Source organism: Rhamphochromis longiceps, linkage group LG23 (assembly GCF_057381845.1).
Source record: "Rhamphochromis longiceps isolate RC_006_pf linkage group LG23, R_longiceps_female_GT1.1, whole genome shotgun sequence".
NCBI classification, from domain to species: Eukaryota; Metazoa; Chordata; class Actinopteri; order Cichliformes; family Cichlidae; genus Rhamphochromis; species Rhamphochromis longiceps.
In genome coordinates, this window is record NC_140578.1 from 10071985 (window position 1) to 10082304 (window position 10320).

Here is a 10320-nt window from a genome sequence, read left to right on the forward strand (position 1 = left end):
AATGATGCTGAAACTGAACTTCTATAATTCCTCCTGATGCACAGGGTTCCCAGCATCTCTACTCCAGCAGGCTGCAGGCAGAACAGGAGCTACAAAGACATCGGCTAACCTCATGCTACTAGATTACCACAATAAACTGGAGTAATATGACACCACAAGATCTAATGAGCATGGGACTTCCTCCCATGTGGATGAAAGTGAAGTGGACACATTAAACAATGTCAGCTCATTCCTGGAATTAAAATCTATCCCCATAGCGATGTTTTAGAAAAAAACAATCAAGGCCTACAATAAGACAGAGAAAACCCAACAATGATATGAGCCCTGATGAGCAAGCGCTTTGGCCACAGTGGATCAGAACCTGATCAGAACTTGATCCAGTGAGCCATTGATGGGCTTTGATCAGTGGTCATGACAATTTGTATATTAATGATCAATTAATGAGAGAAGCTTCAGCAGGGAGAGGAGAATTACCTATAATTACAGTGGCCTGTGGCTTAACTTGCAGGCTAATCTGTCGCGAGCGTGTGTGTGTGTCTGTGTGTGTGTGGTTTTTGGTTGCGCACAGTTAGACCTCAGCACATAAACATGGCGGCCTCAAAGCAGCAGCTTTGAACTACATGATTTTCATGTCAGCGGTAATTATTTACATCACAATAATATGTTTGTGGAAGCTGCTTTCTGGTGTGAAGGAAGCAGCCTCAGGGGCGTGGCCTGGTGTCACTGCTGCTGCCTTTGCAGTACTCTGTAAAAATAAGAGTTTTTAGTTTTCACCTGGGTGGGTGCTGCCCACCTCTGTTTAGGTGTAGATGTGGAGCTAGAAACATTTTCTTAGGGTGGCAAAATCACAGTCATTTCTTTACACATATGCAGGTGTTACATCCTGTAATATGCATTATATATGGTTAAAATACAGTAAGTGCAAACATGTTTCTTATGAACATAGTCTGTAAATTTCTTACTTTCTGTAGCCCAGATAATTAAACATTTCAGTTACATAAAAGATGTGAATTTTTATTTTTATATACTGTATAGCCTGGATAATAAGTTTAAAATCCAGAAGGCTACACAACATAACGTGGTTTGGTTAGAAATACAAGTCTAAGTGAAGTTTCACACTCTTTTGTTACAAATAATCAAATTGTTATATGCTCAAATTTACAAAAAATGTCAGAAATCTGCACCGTGACAAAAAACATCAAATCAGAGTAGAAACAATGTAATTAATAAATTAAATAATTTAATACATAAATCATGAATTAAATGGCCATTCATTCCATCTAAAACATTTAATAAATTGTGTAATATGTATTTCCAATTGTAATTAATAAATCAGAATCAGAATCAGAATCAGAATACTTTATTGATCCCTGGGGGAAATTATTTTTTGTTACAGTGCTCCATTTTAAACCAACATTAAGACAAGACAGACAATACGCTAACTAAGAATAGTACAATATATACATATATATACATACATACATACATAAGTCACTTATAAATAAATATTTGGAAAAGAAACATGTGTAGTTGTAGCAGCAAACAGTGTGTTAAGTGGATGCGTTGTACAGGGAGATGGCCACAGGCAGGAATGATTTCCTGTGTCGTTCAGTGGTGCTTTTCGGTAATCTCAGTCTCTCACTGAACGAGCTCCTGTGACTGACCAACATGTCATGGAGTGGGTGGGAGGTGTTATCCAACATTGTCTTTATCTTGGACAGCATCCGCCTCTCCGACACCACCTTGAGGGAGTCCAGCTCCATCCCCACAACATTGCTGGCCTTACGGATCAGTTTATTAAGTCTGTTGGCATCTGCGACCCTCAGCCATATTTAATGATTTATTTAATTAATTAAATATTTCATTTTAGAGCTTCTGGTCTTCCACACTCTTCATGTGCGTGTTTCGCAAACATAAATCAGAGTTAGACTGGTTCTGAGCTCCTTTTTCCTACTTGTCCTTAAACGTCTTGTGAGCGTGCCCCTTGTGAGCGTGGTTTCGTCACTATGCTCACGTCTGTGATTGGCTGACACAGCGACCCTCGGGGTTTCGATTGGTTGCGAAACGAAGCCGTGAAACGGGAAGCTGAAAAATACCGAGCCAAGCGAAGAGTTCCAGCCTGAGCTTCGGCCGCATTAACCGCGTTCTCCGAGCACACAAACCCGCTCCCGCTTGCCCCGTCGTTTCGAGGCCACCATGGGCTGCTTCTTCTCCAAGAAATCCAAGAGAAAGTCGCCGGAAAAAGAGGAACGGGCGCCGACCACAACCTCCGCCGAAACTGCGTCGACGGGCAACGCGGTTCCCCTTGGCAACAACAGCGAGGAGGCTCCGAAGCAGTACAGCTGGGACAAGCGAGAGAAGGTAAGCAGCACCGGGACACACCCACAGCCAGGCTTTAGCGCAGGTAGATCACACCTGGCAAAAGACGCCGGAAATAGCCCTCTCAGGTCACCGACATTTCTGTTCCTGTCGTTGTTCACAGCCAAAACAGCCAGATGTGAATGTGTGAATTTAAACGAAACTTTATGTGTTACAAAAAAATTAAAGACAGCAGCTCGAAGCTGAAAGCAGAATAATAAGCCCAACAATTAAAAATGCAGAAGAAAAAAAGTTACACTTGAACTCAGTTTGCATGCATCTAATTAAAAAAAGCCACATGATTTAAATAAATTCATCAAAAAATAACAATAAACTCTGTGTATGCTAAATAAAATGCCATACCATGTCCTTATGAAAGGGAAAATAACTCAGCTGAGCAAAATAAAGAATAAGAAGTGTAATGTGCACAGGTCCAGCTGGAGCTCCACAGCTAAAAATGGAAAAAACACAGTGAGATCAGCAAGTCATGAAACCAAGTCCACAAACAAAAAGCTTCAATATATAAAAACGGCTCCATTATGTATACGTATTCGTTTAGGGAAAACCAGAAAATACAAGAGATGAATAAATACATCAGAATGTTGTTGGAAAAGCTCATTATAAAGTTCCAGTTGCCTACGTAAAGCTCCAGGTCATATGTTAATCAACAATAATCTTTGCTCTCATTGGTAGTCTCCCTTTCTCTCCTCAAAATAGAGAAAAGTTTAATGTGTCCATCCTCGTAGTGTCTGTGGCATTCAGTTGCCAAGTCACTTCCTGTTTGGATAGAAGTGGTGACATACACAAAAAATCGGAATAATCGGAACAAATAACACTGCATAAAAAAGTGTGGGCCTAGCACCGAACATCGTCACATGATCATCCCTGTGATGTCACATATCTGTCAGTCTCAGTGATGATAATAGTGACGTTATCTGCACTGACGGTGCTTTCGTGGGCTCCTGTTCTGGAAACATGTTTCCTGCTGTTCGCCAGCCAAAGATTCAGCTTCACGTGTTCGCTGTGAGCCGAGCAGCGAGCTAAGACAGCATGGCTCAGGCACCCCCACCCCTCCCTCCTGCAGCCGGTGTTATCTGATTATCAGATTTACTACCAAACGGCATGTGGTTCACGTGCACCCCTCTCACACATTAAAGCTGCGGTGTTACCCCACAGGAGGTCACACCTTTAAAAGTGACAACCAAAATATCCACCAACCATAAACCAGCTTCAGTTTGCTGCAGGCTCAGAGGGATGTGGTGTCAGAGTCACACATCTCAGATATCTGAACGTGTGACAGGGTCGAGTTTTGGGACCGATATTAGCTAAAAACACATATTTGTGTAGATATATCAAACAAGCATGCTTTAGAAGCTGATGAACCAGCGTCGTGTCTCAACATCACGCACAGTTGAGCAAGGAGCCAGTTTTAGGTTGTGCGTGCTGCTCTTTGTTAGCAGCAGTGATGGGAATAACGACGTTACTAACGGCGTTACTTTTTTCAGTAACGAGTAATCTAACTAATTACTATTTCTATTGTTACAACGCTGTTACCGTTACTAACAAGAAAATGCGGTGCGGTCGCGTTACTTTTTTTCAACAAACAGACGGTTAAAGCTGTCTTCAGCTTACCGCACCTTATATCAGTTGCACGGAAGTAGCTGACTACGTAAGTAATCTGGGCACTGCTGCTTTGAGCAATGACATTTGGTTGTTTAGGAAGAGGGGGAAGTTTTAGGAGCGACAGCGAGAGAGAGAGAAAAAGAGAGCGAGTTTTGAGATGTGAGAGATTTGTGACGTTTAGCGTGTTTGGAGTGTGTAGTTAATGTGTTGTCTTGTGTAGTTGGTGTGTAGTGTTGTGGATAGTTTTGCGTTGTGTGTCAGAACAATGAGGCGACTGCTGAATGAAAACAGGAAGAATGATACACCTCCTGCTTTCAGAGCTGCGGGTATCAGGATGTGATGTTCTCCTTTATAGTGGACAGAAATAATTTTTTGGAGTGGTACAGATAATTTGTGCGGCATCTTATTGAATGCAGAACACCTGATTGTTATGTAAATAGTTTGAAATGGTTATTTTAAAAAGGGTAAAAGGTAAATGGCTGCAAGTAACTTTGTTGTTTGCAAAACTTGTGCATATGATTTTAAAATTGACAATTTATATTTTCATTTAAAGTTATGAAATATGAGGTCTGGGGTCCCTTTTTGCGGTACATTGACAATGTCTCTTAGACATTATGATAAATGGTCTCTTAGAGGGATATTTCATGTGTCATTGGTATTTTGGTTGTTGCCTTTTTTTTTTTTTTGCACCAGGGGGTTTTACCCTTATTCGTTTTTGTTTTTGCTGATGTTTTCCAGGAGGCGGTGTATTATTTTGTTTCTCCTGGGTTTTATTTATTTTATTTATTTATTTATTTATGTAATTATTTTTTTTTTTTTTTTTTTTTTTTTTTTTTTTTTTTGTTTGTTAGTGTGTTGTTTGTTTGCTTGTCTTAGTTTGTTTGTTTGTTTAGAAATGGACAGAGAACTGACAGTATGATTATTGCAGTTGTATATTTATTTATTAATGTTTCTGTCCATCCAAAAATATTAATAAAAAAAAAAAAAAAAAAAAAAAAATAAAGTTATGAAATATGATTCAATAAACATGTTTGTGGTTGTTACAGTAAAAAAATATAAATTTTTCTACTCGGATTTTATGTTTTATGTCTGATTTTAGATCAACTGTGTTAATACAGTATGTCAAAATGAAAACATAACTGTAAATTCAGACACATGAGGTTGTGCTGAAAAGAATGATACCAAACAAGGCAAAGTAAATAGTTTTTAAAGGTGAAATGTAGAGGGAAAATCAAAAGTAGTTAAAAATGGCCAATTATACCCTGGAATTTTGTAACTCAGTTACTAACTCAGTTACTTTTTTGATGAAGTAACTAGTAACTATAATTAATTACTTTTTCAAAGTAACTTGCCCAACACTGGTTAGCAGCAGCAGCCTGCTGCAGAAACACATCATCGTTCTTTAGTTGAATATGACACAAATGTCAAAGATGACACAACGTGAAATAAAGTAGTACTTCTGGTCCAGCTGATTCCCACACATCTGTTATCAGCGTGTTTTTAACTCTCAGACTTTGCTTTCGGATCTTTAATGGTCACAGAAGGGTTAAAAATGGTGTCTCTGTGCATCCGTAAGAGTGTGAACAGTGTTTGAATCCTCTGTTCTCTCTGCACAGGTGGACCCGAAGGACTACATGCTGACCGGCCTCAAAGACGTGACGGTGGGCCGTCTGCCCGGCAAACTGAATGGTCAGCAGTTCGTCATCCAGGAGTGCGAGAACTGCAACATCTATGTGTTCGATCACTCGGCGACCATCACCATCGACGACTGCGTGAACTGCCGCATCGTTCTGGGGCCCGTCAAAGGCAGCGTGTTTTTCAGGGACTGCAAAGACATCAAGTGTGTGGTGGCATGTCAGCAGTTCCGCACACGAGACTGTAAAAAGATGGAGGTGTTCCTGTGCTGTGCCACCCAGCCCATCATCGAGTCGTCCACGGGGATGAAGTTCGGCTGCTTCCAGTACTACTACCCCGAGCTCGCTTTCCACTTCAAGGACGCAGGGCTGAGCATCTTCAACAACAACTGGAGCAACATCCACGACTTCACGCCCGTGTCCGGGGAGACCAACTGGAGCCTGATGCCAGAGGATTCACCCGTTCTGGATTTCGTTCCGGCACCAGACCCTGAGTCCGATTTCAAGTCAGTGCGAGTCTCCGCCGACCCCGCGCGAAGCATCGTGCCACTGACAAAAGGTGGGAGGTACAAGGACAGCGAGGAGTCCTGCCTCTTTGTCTTCTTCGCTGGAGAGTACACTACTGCAAACGCCCGCAAGCTCATTGACGAAGTGAGTCCATCGCCAGCTCTGAATTGCAAAAAAGTGAAGTTTACTTGTTAATGATGCGATCCTTTAAATCTCTCAAACACACAGGTGTGTCATACAGACAGCTCAGTACACTCTTTACTTCTGTTGGCGGCTTTATTTGATTTTAGATTATACAGTATTTAATAATGTACAACAGAATGTATACAATAGAGTAGCTTAGCATGAGTCACAGTTCAGTTCAGTGAACAGCTCATTTACAGCTCATTTCTCCGCTCTCTGTGACGTCACACAGATCCAAGAGCAGAAAGCTGAGATGAATGGAGTGTTCTGAGCTTTTGGGCATCGAGGATTGCTATTCATACACACTGAGCTGATTATTAGAACCTCTAGCTGTGGACTCTCGCCATCGGCACCTGTCCTCAGGTAGATAAAATGAGTTGCCGAAGGCTGTAAAGCTGAGCAAACAAAGGCATGTACGATGAACCCGCTCGGTCACGCTCCTGACACAGACTTGCTTCCTCGTCTCAGAAATGTTTTTACCGCTCTGAATTCTTTCAGTTCCGGCTCTTGAGGTTGACAACAAGGTGATGACTCAGTCCTCCATCCTCTGCTCGCTATGTTGAAACTTGTGTGACTCCAGCACTCAGGCATGCGGGACATGCTCTGAATCTGAGCATGCTCACTGACGGTTCTTTAAAGTGTCACTGCGAACTTTAACCTCTTTAACCTCTCTCCGATGTGGTCAGGCGACCGCTAAAGGCTTTGTGCTGATCCAGACGAAAGAAGTGTCGATGCGGCCGGAAGACGTGAAGCGAGTGTTTCAGAGGGACGCCGATGACCTCACGGAGTGGATCACCAAAGGTAAACTCGCTCCTTCCTCACTGATCAGCTGATCAGGAGCTCTTTCGTACTGACCAGAGGGTGTGTGTCAGTCAGTGTGTGATATTTGTAATCACACTCTCATTCATTTATTACATATTTGGGTGACAGCAGGTAAAACACCTGAACAGATACAGCCATTTACGTCATGTTGTAATGTAACACTCCTGGTCATAAACTGTATGTAAAAGATTGACATGACTTCAGTGATGTCACCTGGTGGTTTTGGACTGCACATTTTAGCATCTAAAGGTTACTGTTGTTTCTACAACTGAGAGGGTGGAGCTAATGCTTGTCCACAGACTGTACAAGTATATCAGTCTGACATAGATACCTGCTAATCAGTAACATCCAATCGAAATTCTGTAATTTCACTTAGCAAAGTTGGAGTTCAGCCTTGTTGGACGCTCTGTCACTACTGTGACCTCACAGCAGCCATGTTATTGGTCACGTGATGGCAAATAAAAATGCTCCAAAAGGCTCCAAAAGCACAATCACAGTCCACAGGTCCAGTTCAGGTGAAGCTAGCAGACAGCTGTCAGTCAAAGAGGCTATGCATCTAACAATGCAGACAGGCGACTTATAAAAACAATTTTTATGAAGGGGGGAGTTATGTTTGTATCAGGCTGACTCACAGGTGGAGATGGGGCGGTGGTGCTGTCGGTGTCCTAAAGGTTTGACTGTCGTGTTTTCCCCGAAGGCCCCGTCATTGCCCTTGAGATGAACGGGGACGGAGTTGTTGAAGCATGCAAGAACATTGCCAGTGAGGTGTTCAGCGGGACGAAGGTGAGCGCAGTGCGGTCCCGGCCCGATCCTTATGGCTTCACTCTGCGTTTTCGAAGATGTCACATTTACTGATATTTTTTTGTCTTGCAGCTTTTTGTCTCCGACAACAAAAACACGTCGTCTCAAGACGTCGACAACTTCTTCAATTTCGCCGACATGCAGATGGGCTTGTAGGTGATGTGATGTCACGGTGACTCCGCCCTCCACGCCGTCCAGCTCAGACTAAACTGATGGTCCTTCTGTCCTTAAAGAGTAGAGGAGGTGAAGGAGCGCGTGATGAGCTTGGGTCAGGAACCCCGCTGCACCTTCATTGCTCATAGCTGTGAATATTTATATCGCTCCGAATGTACTCGGTGATGTTGCTTCATTGTGAATGTAGCTCTGTGCTGAACCTGTAACCTGACTGTAGTTCAACCTGCTGCACGAGGGATGCTCGCGCTGCCCGAGAGAGCCAAGCCCTCTTTGTGTGTCTGACCAGGATCTGGGTGTGTTTGAGTCTGTGTTAGAGAGAGGGAGGGGAGTGTGAGCGAGAGGGAGGGGAGTGTGAGCGAGAGGGAGGGGAGTGTGAGAGAGAGGGACTGTGTGAGTGATTCACATGACAGACTCATGTGTGTATCTGATGTATTGATGATTGTTAGGCCAAAGCTGGACTGATTAAGTGATCGCTGTGTGAACAGTAGCTGTGTTTCTGATGTAGGCACTTCTGTGTGATCGTTTTTTAAAGAACAACATTTGTAATATTTGTTTTATACTCTGCTGATGTTTTTATATAGGAACATGAAGGGTTTCAATCCCGATGTTTAGTAAAAGATTCATTATGTGTGGCGTCTTTTGTACTCCGAGAATAAAACAACTTTGTTTCAGGCCGAGCTGACAGACTGGGTGATCCTGATGTGGTCAATGATCGTCTCAAGCCATCAGCACACACTCTGTGGAGTCAACTTTACACAAACACAGCATCTCAGAGTGAATAAGGGAAGCTCTCTTCTTCCTCTTTCTCAGATCACCAACATGTGTAAATGACGAGCTTTAAAGGTCACAAAAAGCTAAAGTGTGTCGGGTTGTTTGTGATCAGGTCCCGTTAGGCGATCACAGGAAGGTCAGAAATGAGTGGGAGGTTATGATCATGCTTCTGTCCTCATTAACTCAGTGTCCAGCGTTCTGGCTTAGTGTGGTGCGTTACTACTCCCTGACTGTGATGTAGGGACATCACCTGTGTTTGCACACTTGTTATACCTGTGCTGCAAGGCTGTAGTCTGTAAAGTAATGTTGTTATAAAAATCAGATTACAAGCTGAAAGATCTTGTTTTCAACCCTTCTTTTCAGTGTAAGTCCGCTTCTGCTGATGGAGGTCAGGGCTTAGAGCATGTTCTCTTTTTGTGTGTGTGTGAGTGTCAATCTAAAGAAGTCAGAGGTCAGTGTTTATACCACGCCTTGCTTTAATGACCATCTTCTTTTCCTGGACTTTATCAGTTCTGATGTGCTTCAGGGAGATTTCTTCTGATGTCTGAAACTTTCTGCACATTCAAAACACACTCACTGGTCACTTTATTAGGTACAAGTAGTACCAGGTTGGACAGTCTGCTAGGAGCATGCTTCACATGTTCCACCGCAACGAGGCGTTTCCTCCCAGAGCGCTGCTGCTCGCTCAATACTTTCTCTGTAAACTCCAACCACTTGGTGGGAAAATCCTAGAAACACGGTCGCTGAGGTCACCTTTCTTCATTGTTCTGATGCTCACTTTAAACTTCGGCAGCTCTTCTTCATCAGGTCTATATGCATAAATGCACCGAGCTGATAAGATACATGTGTTAAAGGGAAGATAAATAGGTGTAGCTAATGAAGTGGCCAGTGAGAATACTTACACACGGTGTCTGTATTTTATGAATCAGGTCTGTCTCCACTGTGTTACTGAGGGTTGACCAATATCTCCAGATTAACTGTAAAACCCAGGAAACCCTGACTGATGTGTCTGAGAGCAGAGGTTCAGTGAAGCTGGAGCGAGCGGAGGTGGTGAAGCTATGGAGCCCCCTAAAGGAGGGACAAGAAAGCATTTGAGAGGACAGGTGTTATTGTGTTTTGTTGGCAGCAGTTATAGTTTTGTATTTTCTGCCTAGTTTTATTTTTATTTAGTTTTTTAATTCCAGTTTAGTTTCCATAGCTGGTTTCATGTTTCAGTTTAGCTTTTATCGTCTTTTTTTTTTCCACTTTTAATTTTAGTCTCTGTGACTGTTACTGTATGGAGGGTGTGTGTCAGAGCCAGTCTCAGCACAGATGTAACAATTAAGATTTTTTGACTGCAGTCACTCCAGAGTGCGTCACTCTGTGTGCATCTGAGCTTCATCAAGCAAACTAGCAATACTACCGCCAGGCGGCTGGTGGAAAAGCTGATGCTTGTTTCTGTGGACAC

At 42.8% G+C, this 10320-nt stretch overlaps 1 protein-coding gene across 1 annotated transcript; it reads left to right on the forward strand.

Annotated features, from left to right (window-relative positions):
• Positions 1-2053: 2053 nt before the first annotated feature.
• rp2 (RP2 activator of ARL3 GTPase) lies at positions 2054-8809 on the forward strand. The gene is made up of 5 exons (XM_085399347.1): positions 2054-2361; positions 5598-6266; positions 6992-7106; positions 7825-7910; positions 8001-8809. The coding sequence occupies exons 1-5, from the start codon at positions 2197-2199 to the stop codon at positions 8082-8084; spliced, it is 1119 nt and encodes a 372-aa protein (XP_085255473.1). The 5' UTR covers positions 2054-2196; the 3' UTR covers positions 8085-8809.
• The last annotated feature ends 1511 nt before the right edge of the window (positions 8810-10320 follow it).